The sequence below is a fragment of the Bos indicus genome, chromosome 18 (genome assembly GCF_029378745.1).
Source record: "Bos indicus isolate NIAB-ARS_2022 breed Sahiwal x Tharparkar chromosome 18, NIAB-ARS_B.indTharparkar_mat_pri_1.0, whole genome shotgun sequence".
NCBI lineage: Eukaryota > Metazoa > Chordata > Mammalia > Artiodactyla > Bovidae > Bos > Bos indicus.
In genome coordinates this window covers 62,843,543-62,866,397 of record NC_091777.1, presented here as the reverse complement: position 1 = coordinate 62,866,397, position 22,855 = coordinate 62,843,543, and the positions used below count along the sequence as shown (strand labels likewise).

The 22,855-nt window shown below is 51.7% G+C and overlaps 1 protein-coding gene and 1 long non-coding RNA gene across 2 annotated transcripts; one reads left to right on the top strand and one right to left on the bottom strand.

The window, feature by feature from the left end:
• Positions 1-188: 188 nt before the first annotated feature.
• Positions 189-7,812, bottom strand: TMEM150B (transmembrane protein 150B). Its single transcript, XM_070771738.1, has 8 exons — positions 7,637-7,812; positions 7,202-7,332; positions 6,783-6,858; positions 5,632-5,691; positions 5,494-5,561; positions 5,204-5,331; positions 3,155-3,338; positions 189-536 (listed from the first exon to the last, which is right to left on the bottom strand). Exons 1-8 carry the CDS (start codon positions 7,810-7,812, stop codon positions 337-339), a joined length of 1,023 nt encoding a protein of 340 aa, XP_070627839.1. The 3' UTR covers positions 189-336.
• On the top strand, positions 5,225-8,106 carry LOC139177208 (uncharacterized). The gene is made up of 2 exons (XR_011561707.1): positions 5,225-5,350; positions 6,550-8,106. It is a non-coding gene; the product is annotated as an uncharacterized lncRNA (long non-coding RNA).
• The last annotated feature ends 14,749 nt before the right edge of the window (positions 8,107-22,855 follow it).

Genomic DNA, 22,855 nt, shown 5'->3' with positions numbered 1-22,855 from the left:
CGGACGGACAGGGCCATCTGTCCTCGTGTGCCCAACTCCCCCTTCCTGGGCCCCCCCCGCCCCCCAGTCCTCTCCCTCTGCCCCCACGACCTTCTGTACGGATTTGCTCTCCGGAAGGAATTCTGATTTCGCGTGATCCTGCCTGCGTCCGTGTCTCTGATTCCACCGGCGGCAGCAACAACAAAAAATTAACAATAATAATAATAATAATAAATATCCTTGATTAGGGATGGCTGGCTGGCCTTGGCCTCTCGCTTCCTGGGTGGCCCCAACTGCAGGGGCGGAACCAGACGGCAGGGACAGGAGGTGTGAGGATGCTGCTGGCTGGACGGCTGTTCACAGCTGGACATGCAGGGAGGTGGGGGAGTCCGGCGGGGGGCGAAGGCTGCCAGAGCCCGGCTGGAGACACAGGGTGCAGCCGTCCAGGCGGGAGAAGTCCACGGCAAGGAGGCCGAAGAGGATGAACAGCAGCATGGCGGCGACCCACTCACAGATGGCGGAGACGGAGCGCATAGACCAGGAGTGCAGGACAACCACTGGGGCCAGGGTCAAGGGTGCAAGGCCACAGGGAGGAGCCGGAGCCAGCGGGGAGCCCGCCCCTGACATGCCCTACCTGCCTGGCGGGAGCGGCCCCCCTCACCCGACAGCCTCCCCTGCTCCTCAGCCACTCCTCCCAGACACTCTCAAAGGGGCCCTCCTTATCTCCCCTCTGTCTGCAGCTACTTCCCAAATATTTCCGGTCGCACGTTCCTCCTGTTTATGGCAGCATTCCCACTGTCTCAAAAATGCTCCTGCCTCCAACACCCCAAGGTGTCCTAAAGATCCCCTCCGGCCTCCTTGGGGGCTCAGATGGTAAAGAATCAGCCTGCAATGTGGGAAACCCGGGTTCAGTCCCTGGGTCGGGAAGATCCCTGGAGGAGGGAATGACAACCACTCCAGTATTCTTGCCTGGAGAATCCCCATGGACGGAGGAGCCTGGTGGGCTATGGGCCACGGGGTCACAGAGTCTGAAACAAGTTAGCCTCGCCCCGCCCGCCAGCCTCAGGCTGTGCTTGCAACTTTCTCCTCCTACCTGTGCCTCAGGCCCCTCCTACTCACTCCAAGCAGAGCCTTCTTCCTAAACTCTCTTCTTTCTGGGAGCCCCCACCTCCATGACAACCCCATCCACTCCGGTGCCCCAGCAGGCCCTTGGGAATCGCCCTTACCCTCTCCCATCTCCGTCCCCTGGCCAGCTGGTCACCCAAGTCTTGTCTGTCTTGCTCATCTCTTTCTGGTTTGGTGTCTCTACTGCCCAGCCTTGTCCCTTCTCCAGCTCCGCAGTCCCAGCTGTTTATAAAATGGTTCTGTGACCACTGGCCGACACACACCCCCAGCTCCAGCCTGGCAGAGTCGCCCCTCATTTTCTGGGACCACCTCCTGCTTCACTGAAGCACTCCTCCTCTCGGCCAACCCAGCTCCGACTCACCCCTCCTAGATCAGACTAGACATTTCATTCATTCAAGGGTTCTTAGACAGTGAGGAAGGCCAGTACCACCCCCTAGCCCCACTGATCCTCAGACAAAGTGTGAGCCCCCAAATACAAGTGCTGACCCCAGCCCTGACCGTGTACCTCTCCTGCTCACAAGCTTTCTGGGGCTCCCTTTTGCCTCAGACAGAAGCCCAAGCCTGTAACCCCTCACTTTTTCGCTGGAGAGCCTGACCTCTGGGCCTGCCAGCAGCCTTATCGCCTCCCCTGGGCAGCTTACCTCCCCCTCCCCCTCTCCCCCCACAGCCATGTACATAAAGAGGCAGTCCCCCAACCCTGCACCAGCCTCCCAACGCAGGCTAGTTCTGCAAGACCAGCTCAAAGGCGGGTCTCAGACCCCTCCGTGGCCATCCAGCCCTTACCACGCTCAGCTGACCATCTTACGGTCCTATCTCCCCCTTCCCCACAGTCAAGGGATGTTTGGGGCCCTAGGACGAGGACCCTGTAGCCAAATGGATCCTGAGCACAGGCAGGGTTTGAGAGGGGCCGCCACTGCAGAGGACCTGTGCTGGTTCTGCAGCTGCAGTTGCAGAAGGCTGAGTTCAGGAGCCAGCCCTTCCTGCCTGTTTCATGGGATTCAATCCGCTGCTCTGGGAAACTGGATCACCACCTCCAATTTGCTGGGAAAGTGGATCCAAGTCTCCAAAGGGATCCACCAAGGGCAGCCCACCCAGGGCCTCGCTGGTTCCCCCTGGCCTCTTCCGGATGCCAATGACCTCTTGGGCGCCCCTTCCCACCCGCCCCCACAGGGGGCAGCCGTCCCCAGGGTTGACCCCACTCTCCCTGAAGGCACTCTGCTAATCAGTAGCAATCACTGTTCTGATAAAAGCAAGGCCATTCCACAGATATGGAAACTGAGGATCAGAGACTGGTTTGGCTTGCCCAGAGGTGTGCCGATCTGGTGGGTTCTGGGGTGACTCAGAAACGGGTTGGAGTCGAGGCTCTACCCAGAGGCACACTGGTAAATGTGTGACAACCAGCTCTGATTTGTAACACACATCAGTTTCTGGGGGAGAAACCACAGCCGCCTCCACTGTCTCAAGCTGCTAGTGTGGCTTCCCAGGAGGCGCTAGTGGTAAAGACCTGGCCTGCAAATACAGGAGACCTAAGAGAGGCAGGTTCAACCCCTGGGACGGGAAGGTCCCCTGGAGGAGGGCATGCCAACCCACTCCAGTATTCTTGCCTGGAGAATCCCATGCACAGAGGAGCCTGGGGCTACAGTCCACGGGGATCGAAAAGAGTCAGACATGGCGGAGCACTAGGGCACAGTCACAATATTGACTGCTCACCTGTTCTGTGCCAGGCACCCACCTAAGCACCTCACGTGCTCCTTCATTCCTCACATTCCTTACCATCATCCTCATTTGATAGATGAGGAACCTGAAGCACCAGGAAGTCAGGAAAGAAGAGGAGTCCGCCACCCCACCCTCCCCACCCCACCCCCACCCCCGGTTAGTACATTGAGGTCGTGGGATTCCAACCCAGGCAGCATGCCTCCAGACCCGGGACTCACTGACAATCCTCTGTAATGCTGCACCGAGACCGAGGCTGAGGAAGGAAGGGGCGCCCAGGACAGCGGAGGGCAGACCCACCCCATCGGAGAGCCACCCCGACTCCAGCGAAGGATACTGGCCACCTCAAGGATGAAGCAGGCGCTGCAGAGCACCAGGCGCAGTGGCCCGATCCAGGGAGCCCCAGGCTGGGGCAGGTTCTTCATCCGCCAGGAGAGGAAGAGCTGCAGCCAGAAGTATACGATTCCCACGAAGAAGGCCAGGAAGGCGCCTGTCAGGTGCGTGGCCCGCTGATTCTTCTCCTGGGAGGAGGAGGGCACAGAGTTGAGGGGCGGACGTGCAGAGAGCCAGGGACTGGGCCCCCCTCCACGGGCTGTGCTGGAAGACTGCCCGCCATACCCGGCGATAGGCATGTTGATTCGGTGCACTGGCTGTTTATTGTCCGCTCCACCCACGAGGGCCCCCGTTTAAAGCTGCTGTTTCCTGCTGGCGCCTCTATCCCTAAAACAGTGCCTGGCACACGGTGCGTCCTAAGTGGCTTCAGTCCTGTCTAACTCTTTGCGACCCTATGAACTGTAACTCACCAGGCTCCTCTGTCCATGGGATTCTTCAGGCAAGAATACCAGAGTGGATTGCCATGCCTTCCTCCAGGGGATCTTCCCAACCCAGGGATCTAAGTCCCCATCTCTTGTGTCTCCTGCCTTGGCAAGTGAGTTCTTTACCACTAGCACCACCTGGGAGGCATAGTAGAGCCTTGCAAATATTAGGAGAATACATACTTCATTCTCAGCCTTGGTGGGAGAGAGCAGATTATTGCCACTAAGTGGGTAAAAATTGGTTCCTGGAAGCTGAAAAAAAAAGTCTTAAATATTGCAATGGTTTGTGCCTTACTGATATCGTTTGTATTATATTAAAAATTTTAATATGAAATATTTCATGGGTGAAGGGATGATTAGGAGAAAATGTCTAAAAGAGGCTTCTGGAGAATTCCCTGGTGGTTCATTGGTTAGGACTCAGCACTTCCTGGGCTGTCCTGGTGGCTTAGAAGGTAAAGAATCTGCCTGCAATGCAGGAAACCTGGGTTTGATCCCTGGAGAAGGGAACGGCTACCCATTTCAGTATTCTTGCCTGGAGAACCCCATGGACAGAGGAGCCTGGCGGGCTACAGCCCAAGGGGTCCCACAGAGTCTGACAGGACTGAGGGACTAACACATTCAGTTCTTTCAGTGCTTCGACCTCAGGGGGCACAGGTTCAGTCCCTGGTGGGGAACAAGATCCTGCGTGCCAAGTGGAGTAGCCAGAAAAGAAAAAAAGGAAGGCTTCTGAGTGGAGGGCAATAATGATTACAGAAAAAGAAAGGTTAAGGAACACGGGAATACATCAGTGAGTGAATGATTTGCTAGGCAAATATGATGTGGAATTTTTACTAAGTTGTAGGCAGCCTCTTGTCTAAACACCATGGCTTCCCTGGCCCCTTGGTAAGAGAAGTTTGGTGTCAGAGGTAACCACAATAGAAAAATAAAATGATAAGATAAATAAGAAAGATTTCTCCCATCACTCATCCATCTGCTTATTCTACCAATACCTACTGAGCTTCGTGGTTAAGAATGTGGGCTCTGTCAAAGAATCTGGGTTCATCTCTGACCACCAAGAACCTGGTAATAAAGAAATATCTCAGGCATTTGACCAAAATGAGGGTGTTCTTGTGGAGATGGATTAAAATAACCCAGCACAAGGCAAAGCTAGTGCCTCCTACAGAGTGAGCACCCATTCACAGGGCGGTCCAGCGGTCAGGACTCCGCGCTGTCACCCCCAAGGTTCCGGGTTGCATTGGTCTGGGAACCAGTATCCTCCGCTAAGCCGAGCGGAGCGACCAAAAAAAAAAAAAAAGAGAGAGAATTGAGAAATTTCATCATTAAACGGAGGGGTACGGCAGTGAATGACCCCAGACTCCCAGGGGTCCACGGAATGACTACAAAGAGCCTCCTACGCGATCTCTACTCAGAGAGTGGACCTCATCACTGCCTCCACGACCTGAGAGCCACAGAGAAATATAAGCCCCAGGAGGCCGTGTGGGGAGCAGCCCTCCTCGATGAGGACTCTGCGCCCCGGGGGATGCTGGGAGTTGTAGTCCCACACTCCGGCGGGCTGGCCTACTCCGTCTCACCTGAAAATTGCCCACTATGGAGGTGCCCAAGGCACAGAGGAGCCCCGTCCACAGGATAACCTGGTTATGCCACTTTCGGACTCCCCAGTCCCGAAGCTGGTAGTAACGGAGAATGCAGATCCAGGCGGCTGGGAGGAGAGGAAGTGGGTGAGAGACCGGAGCCCCAGACTTGGGGGTAGGGCGTGGGTCCAGGGGTGGGAGCCCAACTCCAGGATTTGAGGGGAGGGCGGAGGAGGCAAGGACCCCGACGGTCCTGGCTGGGCGGGGCTAGCACCGCAGGAAAGGTTTACCCGAAGCGGCTCCGATGTTGAGCACCTGGCTGAAGATGCAGCTCTGGGGGGGCACGTTTCCACACACACTGAGGGGAGATAAAGGCTCACCTCTTTGCTCCCTCCCGACCCCGGCCTCCCCGCTGGCGCCGTGACTACCTGATATACGGGAAGCCGTCGGTGAGGTTCACGGCCTTGTTAACCACAGCCAGCGAGAACCTGGGGGCGGGGCACAAGGTGAGCCGAGGGCTTGCCACGACCCTCTTCTTTCTGTTTCCAGCATATACCCGGACTCCTCGCTCCCTCTCTCGCAGGCCCAAGAGACTAGCCCCCAGCCCCTCCTCCAGACCCGGGGTCCAGGCCCCCAGCCCCTCCTCCAGACCCGGGGGTCCAGACCCCCAGCCCCTCCTCCAGATGCTCCTCCAGACTCCCAGCCCCTCCTCCAGACCCGGGGTCCAGATCCCACTCTTCCTCCCTCAGACACGGGGGTCCAGACCCCTAGTCCCTCCTCCAGACCCGGGGGTCCAGGCCCCCAACCCCTCCTCCTCAGACCCGGGGGTCCAGCCCCCCGGCCCCTCCTCCCTCAGACCTGGGGGTCCAGCCCCAGCCCCTCCTCCAGATGTTCCTCCAGGCCCCCAGCCCCTCCTCCAGACCCAGGGTTCCAGACCCGCAGCCCCTCCTCCAGACCCGGGGGTCCAGCCCCCAGCCCCTCTTCCAGACCCGGGAGTCCAGGCCCCCAGCCCCTCTTCCAGATGCTCCTCCAGACCCCCAGCCCCTCCTCCAGACCCGGGGTCCAGATCCCACTCTTCCGCCCTCAGACCCGGGGGTCCAGACTCCCAGTCCCTTCTCCAGACCCCAGGGTCCAGCCCCCTGGCCCCTCCTCCCTCAGACCCAGGGGTCCAGACCCGCAGCCCCTTCCCGCTCAGACCCAGGGGTCTAGTCCCTCAGCCCTTCCTGGCTCAGACGCAGGCATGTCTCCTGCCTCTAACACTCACACAGTCTGTTCCCTGGTGGCACAGTGGATGGGCATCTGCTTGCCCATGCAGGGGACGCAGGTTCCACCTCTGGTCCCAACAGATCCCACCTGCTGCCGGGGACAAAACCCGCGGGTGCGCCACAACTCCTGAGCCTGCTGCAACTACTGAAGCCCAAGCACCTAGAGCCGACATTCTGCAGCCAGAGCAGCCACCACAAGGAAGAGTCCCCCGCTCACCGGCTCACCGCAGCTAGAGAAAGCCCGCAGACAGCAGCCAGGACCCAGCACAGCCTAACACGAGTCAATAAACGGAAGAACACAGACACACACTCACACGGTCCAGATGCCAGCAATAGCCCAGAAGGCCAGGCACATGGGCAGCAGAGACAAGTATCCCCACATGCCGGGGTCTGCAGGGGAGGAGAGGGGAAGGGACAGGTCAACACTGCCTCTTCGTCTCTGTCTCGGGTGAGAAGCCAGCCCTAAGCGTTTAGGTGTCTCATATTCTGGGACTGTCTTTGAGGCCCTCTTTGGCTCCCAGGCATGAATAGTGTGTAAGTGTTCAGGATGATAACACCAGCTCTGTGCTTGGGGCACTTTCGCTTTTTTTTTTTGTACAGCCCTTTATCCTGATGTCCCAGTATCTCTTAGCTGTCCTGCCCCCACCCAGCTCTCGAGTCTCTCCAGCCCCTCCCCCACTGCCAACCTCTGCCCCCACTCCCCGGCCCCTGCAGCCCTCTGCCAGGCGCTCACCGGTCCAGGCTCTCCCGGGCTCTCTCGGTCCTGGGGCCGCGTGAGAGTTTGGGGAACAAGGCTGAGCTGTGGGGGCGGGACTGTCCGCGCCCCGGCAGAGCCAAAGTCCACGATCGAACACCAGCGGGACACTGTTAGGTCAAGAGGGTGGCCCACGCTGTCCCGGGACTTCACCCTCAAACTAACTGCACTTTCAGTCTCGGAACGGAGAGGGCCGTGGCTTAGCTCCCAGGGCCCTCCACCTCCCTTCCTTCAGCTTTCTAGCTTCAGCATTCAGACTCCCAGACAGGGAGTCCTCCCCAAGACCCAGAAATCCGAGCCTCCAGCTCTGTGCACCCTTCCTCCCTGGGGGACCCGGAACCCCGGGCCTCCGGCCTCTTCAAGAGCACCTGCCATTGTTTCTAGCCCCCTGCTGTCTAGCCTCCCTGTTGGTACCTCCTTAGGGAGTGAGAACCCAGACCTACGGGTGCCCACTCTGCCGGGTGCCGTTTCTGTCTGGACGCGGCGGGGCCAGGCCGGGACCCTGGTGCCCGGATCCTGCCCACACTGGCCTCCCAGTTCCCCACAGCCAGGGAGCACGTGGGTGGGGAGGGTGATCCTGCTGAGAACATCCCCGTCAGGAGAACCTCCCTCCCAGAAACCCACTGCTTCCTCTGGCCGTTTTCTTTTCTCTCCCACAGAACAGCTCTCGGCTTCCTGGCTTCCTCCCTTCTCACTACTCAGGTGCCTGGGCCCTGGCACCCTCCTGCGTCCCCAGAACCCGGGAGTCCAGGCCCCTGGCCCGTCTGCCCTCAGACCCAGGGAGTGTATCCTCCCTGAGACGCAGAAGTACCAGCCACCCGCTCCCTCAGCTCCCCACCTCTTTTGATTTTTTAATAATTGAAATAAACTTCACATAAGATTAACCATTTCACTTTATTTTATTGTGCTTTAACTTGCATTTTATTTGACTTTTATTGCATTATGGTTTGTGGCACGTTGTGGCTTGTGGGATCTTGGTTCCCCGACCAGGGTTGGAACCTGGGGCCCCCAGCAGTGAGAGCACCCGGTCCTAACCACTGGAGGGCCAGAGAATTCCCTAACTGTTTTAAATTTTACAGTTCAGGGACATTTAGCTCATTCACAGTGTTTCAAAACCAGCACCGCTACCTCGTTCCGGAACTTTTTCACTACCCCAGGAGGAAGTCCCTTACCAGTTAAGCTGACACTCCCAGTTCCCGCCTCCCCACCCCTCAACCCTCTGCTGCTGCGGCTAAGTCGCTGCAGTCGTGTCCGACTCTGTGCGAACCCTCTGGCCACACCCAAACTGCTTCCCGTCTGTATAGATTTGGCACTTCTGGACATTTCATATAAATAGTATGTGCCTTCTCGTGTCTGGCTTCTGTCACTGAGCGTGATGTTTTTGAGGTTCATCCATGTTCCCAGGTGGGTAAAGAAGCCTGCCTGCCAGTGCAGGAGACGTCAGAAACGTGGGTTCGATCCCTGCGTGGGGAAGACCCCTGGAGGAGGGCATGGCTACCCACTCCAGTGTTCTTGCCTGGAGAATCCCGTGGACAGAGGAGCCTTGCGGGCTACAGTCCCTGGGGTCACACAGAGTCAGACGCGACTGAAGTGATTTAGCATGATAGCATGTTGTAGCACAGGTCAGTGCTTCATGCCTTTTCGTGGCTAAATACTATTTCATCAACGCCCTCCATCACGGGGACTTCTGAAGCCCGCTTCTCTCGTCCTTTGCACTTCAGGATTTCCAAGTGCCCCAACAGCTAGGGTTTTCAGCTCTCGGATTCCTTGAGAGCAAAGATGAGAGAGCAGAGAAACAGACAGGGATCAAGAGTAGTTCTTGAAGGCGGAGGCCCAGTGACCAGTGAAGAATGAGATCTTTCGGGACTTCCCTGGTGGCCCAGTGATTAGGACTCTGCGCGTCCACTGCTGGGGGCATGGGTTAGATCCCTGGTCAGTGGTCAGGGAACTAAGATCCCACAGGCTGCAGTGTGCAATCAGAAAAAAAAAAAGCCAAACATGAGATGTTATAGTAGTGCAGAGCAGGGCAGGGTGGGCCTAGAAGGGGAAGTGGCTAACTAGCAATGGTAGCCAGTGCCTGTCTGGCTGTGGGGAAGTTTAGGACAATCTCACAAGCCATGCTTAGAGGACGCAGGCGAGCTGCAGGAAGGCTTTCTCCACAGGGCCCAGGTGGTTCCTGAAACCTGGCCCCTGAGGTTTGAATGCTTTTGTCTTTCGACCAAAATAGAAATGGCCAACCTGCAAGTTTCCGTTTTATCTGGGGTCATGCTGAGTCCTGTGGCCCACAAGACAGCCTCTCAGGGAGTTCTCAGGATCTGATTCCAGCGTATTAGTGGTTTTGCAAAAGGGATTTGGGCGACCCAGCAGACATCTCCTTAGAAGGTTGCTGGTAGCCACAAGGCCCGGATACCTTAGTTAATGACTTCAGTGCTTTTCAAAGCAGGAGAAGGTGCAAGAATTTGGGCTGGTAACATTTTTTTCCTGAAAATATCTGAAGGCCTGTTCTTCCAGTTTTCCCAGAGTGCAGAGTGCCTCATTCAAGGGTGTTAAAGGTTAGTGACTCCAGTTAAAGGTGGGTTAAAGGTTAGTGACTCCAGTTAAAGGTGGGTTAAAGGTTAGTAACTCCAGTGGCTAACACCTCCACGCTTTTAGTCAGGTGGAAAGCGACATTCCTTAGTGGGCAGTCTGCTGGGTTACAGAGTGTGGGACCCACTAAGAGAAATGAGCCTGGACCCTAAGTTCTCAGTCGTCATAAAGGGCTTGGATGTTATCCTGAGAGTACTGGGGAGCCATGGAAGGTTCTTGAGCAACAGGGAGTACAGAGAGGAGCTGACACCAGTGGTGTGTAGACATGAAAGAGATGTAATACATGTTAACTAATCTTATGTGTCAGGCTCTCCCCTGTGTGCTCCACGGAGGTTAACTCACTAATTCTCACGACAGCCTGACTTGTCACTGCTAGAGTTATACACCAGATCCCCTAATCCTCATGAAAGTAGAATTCCTGGTTTTCCTGGTTTCTTGACTCACTTCTACATCACACACACACACACACACACACAGCCCAGTGACCTTGCGGAAGAAGCTTCTGGAATAATTCCACACTTCACACCTCTAAGCCATACCCCAGAAGATCCAGAACTTTCAACCCCGCAAGCAGCTCAGAGAGATTGGTTTCGAATCCCACCTCTGCCAGTTAAGAGTTGGGTGCCCGTAGAGAGCCCTGCAATGGTTGTAACAGCAAACCACAAGCATAGTGGCTTAAGGCAACACAGATTTATTAGCTTCTGGTTCCAGAGGTCTTTGTCCCCGTAGGTTTAAATCAAGCGGCGGGCAGGGCTGCGTTCCTTCTGGAGGACCCGTTTCCTCATCTTTTCCAGCTTCCGGTGGTGCCTGCACCCCTTGGCTCGGGGTGCCGACCTCCCTCTGCATGTACTGCAGGTACTTCGTCACCACACCCCCTTCTCTGACTCTGACCCTTCTTGCACTTGTGAGGACTCCTTGATTATGTTGGGCTCACCCTAAAAATCCAGAAGAACCTCCTCATCTCAAGACCCTTAATTTAACCTCATCTGCAAAGTCCCTTTCGGCATGGAAGGTACCGTCGACACCCGCCCTGGAGACCAGGATGGACACAGAGCCCAGGGAGGGGTAGGGGGGTGCTGGATACTGCCCGCTGCTCACCCCCAGAGCAGCGACCCCCCCCACACACACCTTCCCCATCTGTGCTCGTGCCTGTCTCATTCCTGCTCCTCTTTCTTTTTTTTTTTTTTTGTTAATGGATCTTAGGTTACTACCTTCTCTGTATCCCGGCTTATGGTTTTATTTCATTTTTAAATATTTATTCACTTACGTGGCTACACCGGGCTTACCTGCAGCCCGTGGCGTCTTTAGTGGGGCCGTGAGAAGTCTTAGTGGCGGCATGAGGGATCTACTTCTCTGACCAGGGATGGAATCCAGGCCCCCCCACCACCACCCCGGCATTGGGAGTGTGGAGTCTCAGCCTCTGGACCACAAGGGGAGTCCCTCCTGTGTCTTTTTCAAAAGGAAATAAAGATGCGGACCTCCAGGTGACCCTAGGAAAGAACACCCCTCCCCCCACTTCCCATGCTCTGGGCCTTGGTACCCGCGTCCCCACACTGGCACAGAGGCGAGGCTGACTTGTGTCCCCTGCAGGGACTGTGACAGCCTCAGGACATCCCTGTGAGCACCCGGGGGCAGGGGGGAAGATAGCTCTGTGGGCTGCTTTCCATGTGGGCACCAGGCTCCTCCCACTGTCCACGTACAGGCTGGGGACCTGGAATCTTCTGGATCCTTCTGCTACCCTGGTTCAGCTGAAGGGAGGAGGCTGTGGTCTTCCTCTGGGTGAGACACTACTGCACTTTTCACTTTCAGGAATCTTTGCCTTCCGCTCTGTGGTGGGATCATTTTCTCCAGAAAAGGGGAACCGCCCACGTCGGTGATGGAGGCCTCCAGGCATTTGTCTTCTCGTCTGTAAAAGCAAGGGTCATGATGGTGCCTCCCGCATGGGGATCAGGAGTGAGTCCATTGGGCTTCCCTGGTGGCTCGGTGGTAAAGAGTCCGCCTACCAGTGCAGGAGACGCGGGTTCCACCCCCGGTCCAGGAAGATCCCACAGGCCGCGGAGCAACAAAGCCGGTGCGCCACGACTGCTGAGCCGGTCCTCTAGAGCCCGGGAGTCACAACCGCTAAAGCCCTCAGGCCTAGAGCCTGTGCTGGAAACAAGGCAGTAACCCCCACACACACCGCAGCTAGACAAGAAGCCCGCCAGCAGTGAAGACCCAGCGCAGCCAAAAATAAAGACATATATAAATTCTAAAATAAATAAATACATACATACACACACACGCACCCCCACACACATATGGGCTTCTCTGGTGGCTCAACAGTAAAGAATCTACCTGCAATGAAGGAGACAAGGGTTTGATCCTTGGGTCGGGAAGATCCCCTGGAGGAGGAAATGGCAATCCACTCCAGTACTCTTGCCTGGAGAATCCCACAGACAGAGGAGCCTGGAGGGCTACAGTCCGTAGGGTTGCAAAGAGTCGGACACAATGACTAAAGCGACTGAGCGCGGCGCACACACACACACACACACACACGTTTATATATGAAGAGTGAGATCAGGGAGGGACTTGAGCGGTCCCGGCACATAGAGAAAGCAGCGCACGGTCTGGTCTTCAGGTTGACGGCTCCTCCAGGGGGTGTTCAGAACCCCTCCACAGCCTCCTGCACCCCTGAGAGGCTGTGCTGCTCTGTAGGGTGGGGAGCTGTAGCTCAGAGCAGGACACTTGTGGTGTGGCTGGCTCTTCCAGGAAGCAGAGGCTGCTGTGGCATTAGCGATGCAATGGATTTATTAGGATGACACCCGTGCTTCTGAACTGTGGTGCTTAGACTCTTGGGAGTCCCTTGGACTGTAAGGAGATCCAACCAGTCCATCCTAAAGGAAATCAACCCTGAATATTCACTGGGAGGACTGATGCTGAAGCTGAACCTCCCATACTTTGGCCACCTGATGTCAAGAGCTGGCTCATTGGAAAACACCCTGATGCTGGGAAAGACTGAAGGCAGGAGGAGAAGAGGGTGACAGAGGATGAGATGGCTGGATGGCATCACCGACTGGATGCACATGAGTTTGAGCAAGCTCCAGGAGTCGGTGAAGGACAGGGAAGTCTGGCGTGCTGCAGTCCATGGGGTCGCAAAGAGTCAGACATGACTGAGCCACTGAACATGTGAAAGATAAAGTCGAGGAAGGACAGGAGGAGGCAGGAAGTCACTGCCACCTGTGAAAGGGAAGGCAGGACGACAGTATAGTCAGGAACAGCCTGAGACCATGCAGCTGCAAGAACCCTCGTCGGCCCGAGCGGAGAGGCAGTGCAGAGATTCACTGTGGACAAATCCATAGGAACAGAAAGTAGGTTAGTGGTTGCCGGATGGATGGGGACTGATTGCTTAATCACTTCCTCTCAGGGTGGTGAAAATGGTTGAAACTTGAGAGACATGATGGCGGCACAAGACTCTGACTGTACTAAATGCTACTTAAAATACTTAAAGGAAATGATTTTGTGTTCTGTGAATTGTTTCTCTTTTCGTTTTCTTTTTGGCCACACGGCATGCATGTGGGATCTGTTTCCCCATCAGGGGCAGAACCAGTGACCCCTGCAGTGGAAGCTGAGTCCCAACCACTGAACCACCAGGGAAGTCTTGTGTTACCTGAATTTTATCTCAATTCAAATTTAAAAAGAAAAAAAGGGAAGAGAGAAAGAGAGAGACCGAGAAAGAAACAGGGAGGAGTGGAGGGAGGGGGCCTCAGCCCTGGTGGTGCTCGTGGTAAAGAACCCGCCTGCCAATGTAGGAGACATGAGCGATGCAGGCTCGATCCCTGGGTTGGGAAGATCCCCTGGAAAAGGAAATGGCAACCCACGCCAGTATTCTTGCCTGGAGAATCCCATGGACATAGGAGCCTGGCAGCAGAGTCGGACAGGACTGAGCAACTAACACTTAACTTTCAGAGGGAGGGGGACAGGGGTGGGGGAAGGGAAGGAGAAGGAAAAATAAAAGAGATCGCTATTAGATGAGCCCCACGTTGGATGGAAGTGGCCAGGCCCTAGCACAGCCCCCACCCTAAGGCTTAGTCATTGGTTGGGGGCTGCCCGGAAAGAAGCTTGATTCAAACAAAACAAAACAAAACAAACTGGTTTCAGGTACTGCAGCTGGGGGCAGTTGGCCAAATACTCTTCTCACAGTTAAATCAGTTCTTTCTTGAACAGAGATCCACCTTGGCTACCAGGCTTGTCCAACACCACCATGGGGAGCTGGGGTCAGAACCCAGGTCTGTCTGGTTCTAAAATCTGATTCTTCCTCCTACGCTGTTGGAGGAAGACAATGTAAACTGGTACAGCCACTATGGAGAACAGCATGGAGGTTCCTTAAAAAGCTAAAAACAGAGCTACCATATAATCCTGCAATCCCCCTCCTAGGTATATATCCAGAGAAAATTAGAATTTGAAAAGATACATGCATCACAATGTTCTTTGTAGCACTATTTACAATATCCAAGACACGGAGGCAATCAGCGTGTCCACTGATAGACGAAAGGATAAAGAGAGGTATGTTTATGCAATGGAATATTACTCGGCTATGAAAAAGAAGCAACCGATGCCAAAAAAGAATATATATAATTATATTTTATGTTTATGTTTGTTCACAGTTATATTGAAATATACATATATATAAAAATAATTGAATCACTTTGCTGTACACCTGAAACTAACACAACATTGTGATTCAACTAGACTTCAATTTAAAAAATAAAACAATAAGGCTTTCCTGGTGGTCCAGTGGTTAAGAATCTGCCTTGCAATGAAGGGGACACCAGTTCAATCCCTGGTCTGGGAAGAACCCACATACTGGGCAAGGGCAAGGGCAGGAGGGGCTGGACAGCCAGGCCCATGTGCGGCAACTACTGAGCCTACGCGCTTCAGCTACCAAACCCCTGGAGCCTGCGCTTCGCAACAGGAGAAGCCACTGCGATGTGAAGCAACGAAGAGTAGCCCCTGACTGCCACACCTGAGCAGCAAGGAAAACCACAGTCAATAAATAAATAAATAAACCTTTTAAAAATGAAAGAATAAATCTGATTCTTTCCCAACGTGTCGTGTTTCCTGCTTGAATACACATCCACACGTCCGTCCATCCAAACTTCCGCCCAATCCACCTTTTCATCTGTGTATATATTCTTGCCTTTATGCATTCATCCAACTAGCCATTTATCCACTCAACCATCCACTTGCCTATCTACACACCCATCATTTCTTTAGATACTCTTCCAGCTCACCAAAGCTCCATCCATTCAACTATCCATTCATCCACCCATAAAGTCCTTCATTCTTTAATCCATTCTATCAATTCCCTCTTCCCATTTATCCTACAATCCACCCATCACTCCAATCACCCACTTTCCCATTGAAACAGTCCACTTAATCAACCATCTGTATTAGCTTCCTGTGACTGCTGTAACAAATCCCACAAACCTGACAGCATAAAAAAACAGAGCCAAGTAAGGGGATGGGTGGGGTGGGTGGGCATTTCCAGCCTGGGCTGTCAGGGAAGGCATCCCTGAAGAAGGGACATTGCAGCAAAGACATGAGCTAGGAAGGGAGTGAACCCTGTGGATATCAGTGGGCAGGGAGAGACCTGTAGAGAGGTTTGGGGTTTTCGGCATCTGGTAAGGAAGCCAATGGGACTATAACAGAGTGAGCAATGGAAAGAATCAGTTCAGTTCAGTTCAGTCGCTCAGTCGTGTCCGACTCTTTGCGACCCCATGGACTGCAGCAAGTCGGGCTTCCCTGTCCATCACGACTTCCCAGAGTTGACTCAAACTCATGTCCATCGAGTCGGTGATGCCATCCAGCCATCTCATCCTCTGTCTTCCCCTTCTCCTCCCACCTTCAATCTTTCCCAGCATCAGGGTCTTTTCCAATGAGTCAGTTCTTCACATCAGGTGGCCAAAGTACTGAAGTTTCAGTTTCAGCATCAGAAAGAAGAATAGTCAGCGATAAGATCAGAGGAAGAAAAGAGGCCATTGTGATGACATTGGATTTTGATCTAGGTGTGCATCCATTGCCTGCAGCTTGGAAGGACGGTAAACACTTATCTCACGTGGTTTCTCTGTGTCCGGAATGGTTTAGCTGGGTGGTTCTGACTTGGGGTTTCCCTTGAGGTGACTGTCAAGCGGTAGATGGGACATCATCCTCTGAAAACTCAGCTCAGACGGGAGGGCTGTTTATGGGGTGGTTATTCACATGACTGTCAGACTATCGGAGGAAGACTCAGTTCCTCTTTGGCTGCCGGCATGAGGCCCCCCTACCTTGTAGATTTCGCCATGAGGTGGCTGCAATGACCTTTTGACGCGGTGCTGAGTTCCTCCAGAGGACCGAGTGATCCCACAGAGGATGGTGTCTCTGATATCCGAGCCATGGACTTGCCATCATTTCTGCAAAATCCTGTTGGTTACACAGCTCAGCCCTGTTCATTGTGGAAGGGCATGGGGGTGCGGAGTGAAGTTCATCTTGGGGGCTGGCTACCAGGGCATGAGTCCATTGCAGAATTTTGAGCCTGACGAGGATGATTTTACAGATAGATATGTATATGCATGTGTGCATATGCACAGGCATGCATATCTATATACAGATACAGGAATGTGTATATAAATTAACATATCATATGTACTGCTTATATTTTAGTCAATTATTATATGCATTTTGCCCCTTGGAAGGAAAGCTATGACAGACCTAGAAAGCATATTGAAAAGTAGAGACATCAGTTCGCTGACAAAGGTCCATATAGTCAAAGCTATGGTTTTTCCAGTAGTCATATAAAGATGTGAGAGTTGGACCCTAAAGAAGGCTAAGCAAAAAAAAAAAAAAATTGATGCTTTCGAACTGTGGGGCTGAAGAAGACTCTTGAGAGTCCCTTGGACAGCAAGGAGATCATACTAGTCCATCCTAAAGGAAATTAACCATGAATATTCAAATTCAGACTTAGACTGAAGAAAGCAGGGAAAGCCATTAGACATTCAGGTATGACCTAAATCAAATCCCTTACGACTATGCAGTGGAAGTAACAAATAGATTCAAGGGATTAGATCTGATAGACAGAGTGCCTAAAGAACTATGGACGGAGGTTCGTGACATTGTACAGGAGGCACTGATCAAGACCATCCTCAAGAAAAAGAAATGCAAAAAGGCAAAATGGTAGTCTGAGGAGGCCTTACAAATAGCTGAGAAAAGAAAAGACGCAAAAGGCAAAGGAGAAAAGGAAAGATACATCCATTTGAATGCAGAGTTCCAAAGAATAGCAAGAAGAGATAAGAAAGCCTTCTTCAGTGATCAGTGCAAAGACAGAGGAAAACAACAGAATGGAAAAGACTAGAGATCTCTTCAAAAAAATTAGAGATACCAAGGGAACATTTCATGCAAAGATGGGCTCGATAAAGGACAGAAATGGTATGGACCTAACAGAAGCAGAAGATATTAAGAAGTGGTGGCAAGAATACACAGAAGAACTATACAAAAAAGATCTTCACGACCCAGATAACCATGATGGTGTGACCACTCACCTAGAGCCAGACATCCTGGAATGTGAAGTCAAGTGGGCCTTTGGAAGCATCACTATGAACAAAGTTAGTGTTCAGTTCAGTTCAGTTGCTTGGTCGTGCCCGACTCTTTGTGACCCCATGAATCACAGCACACCAGGCCTCCCTGTCCATCACCAACTCCTGGAGTTCACTCAGACTCATGTCCATCAAGTCAGTGATGCCATCCAGCCATCTCATCCTCTGTCGTCCCCTTCTCCTCCTGCCCCAAATCCCTCCCAGCATCAGAGTCTTTTCCAAGGAGTCAACTCTTCGCATGAGGTAGCCAAAGTACTGGAGTTTCAGCTTTAGCATCATTCCTTCCAAAGAAATCCCAGGGCTGATCTCCTTCAGAATGGAATGGTTGGATCTCCTTGCAGTCCAAGGGACTCTCAAGAGTCTTCTCCAACACCACAATTCAAAAGCATCAGTTCTCCGGCACTCAGCTTTCTTCACAGTCCAACTCTGGCATCCATACATGACCACTGGAAAAACCATAGCCTTGACTAGACGGACCTTTGTTGGCAAAGTAATGTCTCTGCTTTTGAATATGCTATCTAGGTTGGTCATAACTTTTCTTCCAAGGAGTAAGCGTCTTTTAATTTCATGGCTGCAGTCACCATCTGCAGTGATTTTGGAGCCCCCCAAAATAAAGTCTGACCCTTTTTCCACTGTTTCCCCATCTATTTCCCATGAAGTGATGGGACCAGATGTCATGATCTTTGTTTTCTGAATGTTGAGTTTTAAGCCAACTTTTTCACTCTCCTCTTTCACCTTCATCAAGAGGCTTTTAGTTCCTCTTCACTTTCTGCCATAAGGGTGGTGTCATCTGCATATCTGAGGTTATTGATATTTCTCCAACAATCTTGATTCCAGCTTGTGCTTCTTCAAGCCCAACATTTCTCATGATGTACTCTGCATATTATTTAAATAAGCAGGGTGACAATATACAGCCTTGACATACTTTTTTTCCTATTTGGAACCAGTCTGTTGTTCCATGTCCAGTTCTAACTGTTGCTTCCTGACCTGCATACAATTTCTCAAGAGGCAGGTCAGGTGGTGTGGTATTCCCATCTCTTTCAGAATTTTCCACAGTTTATTGTGATCCACACAGTCAAAGGCTTTGGCATAGTCAATAAAGCAGAAATAGATGCTTTTCTGGAACTCTCTTGCTTTTTCCATGATCCAGCAGATGTTGGCAATTTGATCTCTGGTTCCTCTGCCTTTTCTAAAACCAGCTTGAACAACTGGAAGTTCATGGTTCATGTATTGCTGAAGCCTGGCTTGGAGAATTTTGAGCATTACTTTACTAGAATGTGAGATGAGTGCAATTGTGCAGTAGTTTGAGCATTCTTTGGCATTGCCTTTCTTTGGGATTGGAATGAAAACTGACTTTTTCCAGTCCTGTGACCACTGCTGAGTTTTCCAAATTTGCTGGCTTATTGAGTGCAGCACTTTCACAGCATCATCTTTCAGGATTTGGAATAGCTCAACTGGAATTCCATCACCTCCACTAGCTTTGTTGGTAGTGATGCTTTCTAAGGCCCACTTGGCTTCACATTCCAGGATGTCTGGCTCTAGGTCAATGATCACACCATCGTGATTATCTGGGTCGTGAAGATCTTTTTTGTATAGTTCTTCTGTGTATTCTTGCCACCTCTTCTTAATATCTTCTGCTTCTGTTAGGTCCATACCATTTCTGTCCTTTATCGAGCCCATCTTTGCATGAAATGTTTCCTTGGTATCTCTAATTTCTTGAGATCTCTAGTTTTTTCCATTCTGTTGTTTTCCTGTTTCTTTGCATTGATCGCTGAAGAAGGCTTTCTTATCTCTTCTTGCTATTCTTTGGAACTCTGCATTCAGATGCTTATATCTTTCCTTTTCTCCTTTGCTTTTCGCTTCTCTTCTTTTCACAGCTATTTGTAAGGCCTCCTCAGACAGCCATTTTGCTTTTTTGCATTTCTTTTCCATGGGGATGGTCTTGATCCCTGTTTCCTGTACAATGTCACGAACCTCCGTCCATAGTTCATCAGGCACTCTGTCTATCAGATCTAGGCCCTTAAATCTATTTCTCACTTCCCCTGTATCATCATAAGGGATTTGATTTAGGTCATACCTGAATGGTCTAGTGGTTTTCCCTACTTTCTTCAATTTAAGTCTGAATTTGCCAATAAGGAGTTCATGATCTGAGCCACAGTCAGCTCCTGGTTTTGTTTTTGCTGACTGTATAGAGCTTCTCCATCTTTGGCTGCAAAGAATATAATCAGTCTGATTTCGGTGTTGACCATCTGGTGATGTCCATGTGTAGAGTCTTCTCTTGTGTTGTTGGAAGAGGGTGTTTGTTATGACCAGTGCGTTTTCTTGGCAAAACTCTATTAGTCTTTGCCCTGCTTCATTCCGTATTCCAAGGCCAAATTTGCCTGTTACTCCAGGTGTTTCTTGACTTCCTACTTTTGCATTCCAGTCCCCTATAATGAAAAGGACATCTTTTTGGGTGTTAGTTCTAAAAGGTCTTGTAGGTCTTCATAGAACCGTTCAACTTCAGCTTCTTCAGCGTTACTGGTTGGAGCATAGACTTGGATTACTGTGATATTGAATGGTTTGCCTTGGAAATGAACAGAGATCATTCTGTCGTTTTTGAGATTGCATCCAAGTACTGCATTTCAAACTCTTTTGTTGACCATGATGGCTACTCCATTTCTCCTGAGGGATTCCTGCCCGCAGTAGTAGATATAATGGTCATCTGAGTTAAACTCACCCATTTCAGTCCATTTCAGTTCGCTGATTCCTAGAATGTCGACATTCACTCTTGCCATCTCTTGTTTGACCACTTCCAGTTTGCCTTGATTCATGGACCTGACATTCCAGGTTCCTATGCAATATTGCTCTTTATAGCATCGGACCTTGCTTCTATCACCAGTCACATCCACAGCTGGGTATTGTTTTTGCTTTGGCTCCATCCCTTCATTCTTTCTGGAGTTATTTCTCCACTGATCTCCAGTAGCATATTGGGCACCTACTGACCTGGGGAGTTCCTCTTTCAGTATCCTATCATTTTGCCTTTTCATACTGTTCATGGGGTTCTCAAGGCAAGAATACTGAAGTGGTTTGCCATTTCCTTCTCCAGTGGACCACATTCTGTCAGACCTCTCCATCTGACCCGCCCGTCTTGGGTTGCCCCACAGGGCATGGCTTAGTTTCATTGAGTTAGACAAGGCTGTGGCCCTAGTGTGATTAGATTGACTAGTTTCCTGTGAGTATGGTTTCAGTGTGTCTGCCCTCTGATGCCCTCTTGCAACACCTACCATCTTACTTGGGTTTCTCTTACCTTGGACGTGGGGTATCTCTTCACTGCTGCTCCAGCAAAGCGCAGCCCCTGCTCCTTACCTTGGACGAGGGGTATCTCCTTACCGCCGCCCCTCCTGACCTTGAACGTGGAATAGCTCCTCTAGGCCCTCCTGTGCCCGTGCAGCCACCGCTCCTTGGACGTGGGGTTGCTCCGCCCGGCCGCCACCCCTGGCCTCAGGCGTGGCGTTGCTCCTCCCAGCCGCCGCCCCTTGCCTCGGGCGTGAGGGCGTAGAGTAGCTCCTCCCGGCCGCCGCCCCTGACCTCGACGCTGGGTAGCTCCTCTTGGCTGCCGCCTTGGCCTCCTGTGTGGGATAGCTCCACCCGGCTGCCGCCCATGGCCTCGGGCGTCGTGGGGACGTGGAGTAGCTCCTCCCGGCCGCCGCCCCTGACCGCAGACATGGGGTAGCTCCTCTCTGCAGTTCCTGCTCCGTCGCAGCCTGGCACTCTCGGCCGCTGCCCTTGATCTCGGACGTGGGGTAATTCATTTTGGCCGCCTCCTCTCGGGCATGGGGTCCTCCCGGCTTCTGCCCCTGACCACAGACGTGGGGCAGCGGCCCGCGCTAAATGCGCCGGTGCGTGTGTAGGTGAAGGAATTCCAGTTGAGCTATTTCAAATCCTAAAAGATGCTGTGAAAGTGCTGCACTCAATATGCCAGCAAATTTGGAAAACTCAGCAGTGGCCACAGGACTGGAAAAGGTCATTTTTCATTCCAATCCCAAAGAAAGGCAATGCCAAAGAATGTTCAAACTACTGCACAACTGCACTAATCTCACACACTAGCAAAGTAATGCTCAAAATCCTCCAATCCTCCAAAGTAATGCTCAAGATTCTCTAAGTACATGAACCATGAACTTCCAGATGTTTAAGCTGGATTTAGAAAAGGCAGAGGAACCAGAGATCAAATTGCCAACATCTGTTGGATCATCGAAAAAGCAAGAGAGTTCCAGAAAAACATCTACTTCTGCTTTATTAACTACACCAAAGCCTTTGTATGGATCACAACAAACTGGAAAATTCTTCACGAGATGGGAATACCAGACCACCTGACCTGCCTCCTGCAAAATCTCTATGCATGTCAAGAAGCAACAGATAGAACTGGACATGGAACAATGGACTGGTTCCAAATTGGGAAAGGAGTACATCAAGACTGTATATTGTCACTGTGCTTATTTAACTCATATGTAGAGTACATCATGAGAAATGCTGGGCTGGATGAAGCACAGCTGGAATCAAGATTGCTGGAAGAAATATCAAGAACCTTAGATATGCAGATGACACCACCCTTATGGCAGAAGGAGAAGGAAATGGCAACCCACTCCAGTACGCTTGCCTGGAAAATCCCATGGACAGAGAAGCCTGGTGGGCTACAGCCCATGGGATGGCAAAGAGTCGGACACGACTGAGCGACTTCACTTTCACTTATGGCAGAAAGTGAAGAACTAAAGAACCTCTTGATGAAAGTGAAAGAAGAGAATAAAAAAGGTGGCTTAAAACTCAACATTCAGAAAATGAAGATCATGGCATCTGGTCCCATCATTTCATGGCAAATAGATGGAGAAACAATGAAACGGTGAGAGACTTTATTTTGGGGGGCTCCAAAATCATTGCAGATGATGAAATCACTGCAGCCATGGAATTAAAAGATGCTTGCTCCTTGGAAGAAAAGCTATGACCAACCTAGACAGCATATTAAAAAGCAGAGACATGACTTTGCCAACAAAGGTCCATCTAGTCAAAGTTATGGTTTTTCCAGTAGTCATGTATGGATGTGAGAGTTGGACCATAAAGAAAGCTGAGCACCAAAGAATTGATGTTTTTCATCTGTGGTGTTGGAGAAGACTCTTGACAGTCCCTTGGACTGCAAGGAGATCCAACAAGTCCATCCTAAAGGAAATCAGTCTTGAATATTCATTGGAAGGACTGATGGTGAAGCTGAAACTCCAACATTTTGGCCACCTGATGCAAAGAACGGGCTGATTGGAAAAGACCCTGATGCTTGGAAAGATTGAAGGTGGGAGGAGAAGGGGACATCAGAGGATGAGATGGCTGGATGGCTTCACCGACTCGATGGACATGAGTTTGAGCAAGCTCCAGGAGTTGGTGATGGACAGGGAAGCCTGGCATCCTGCAG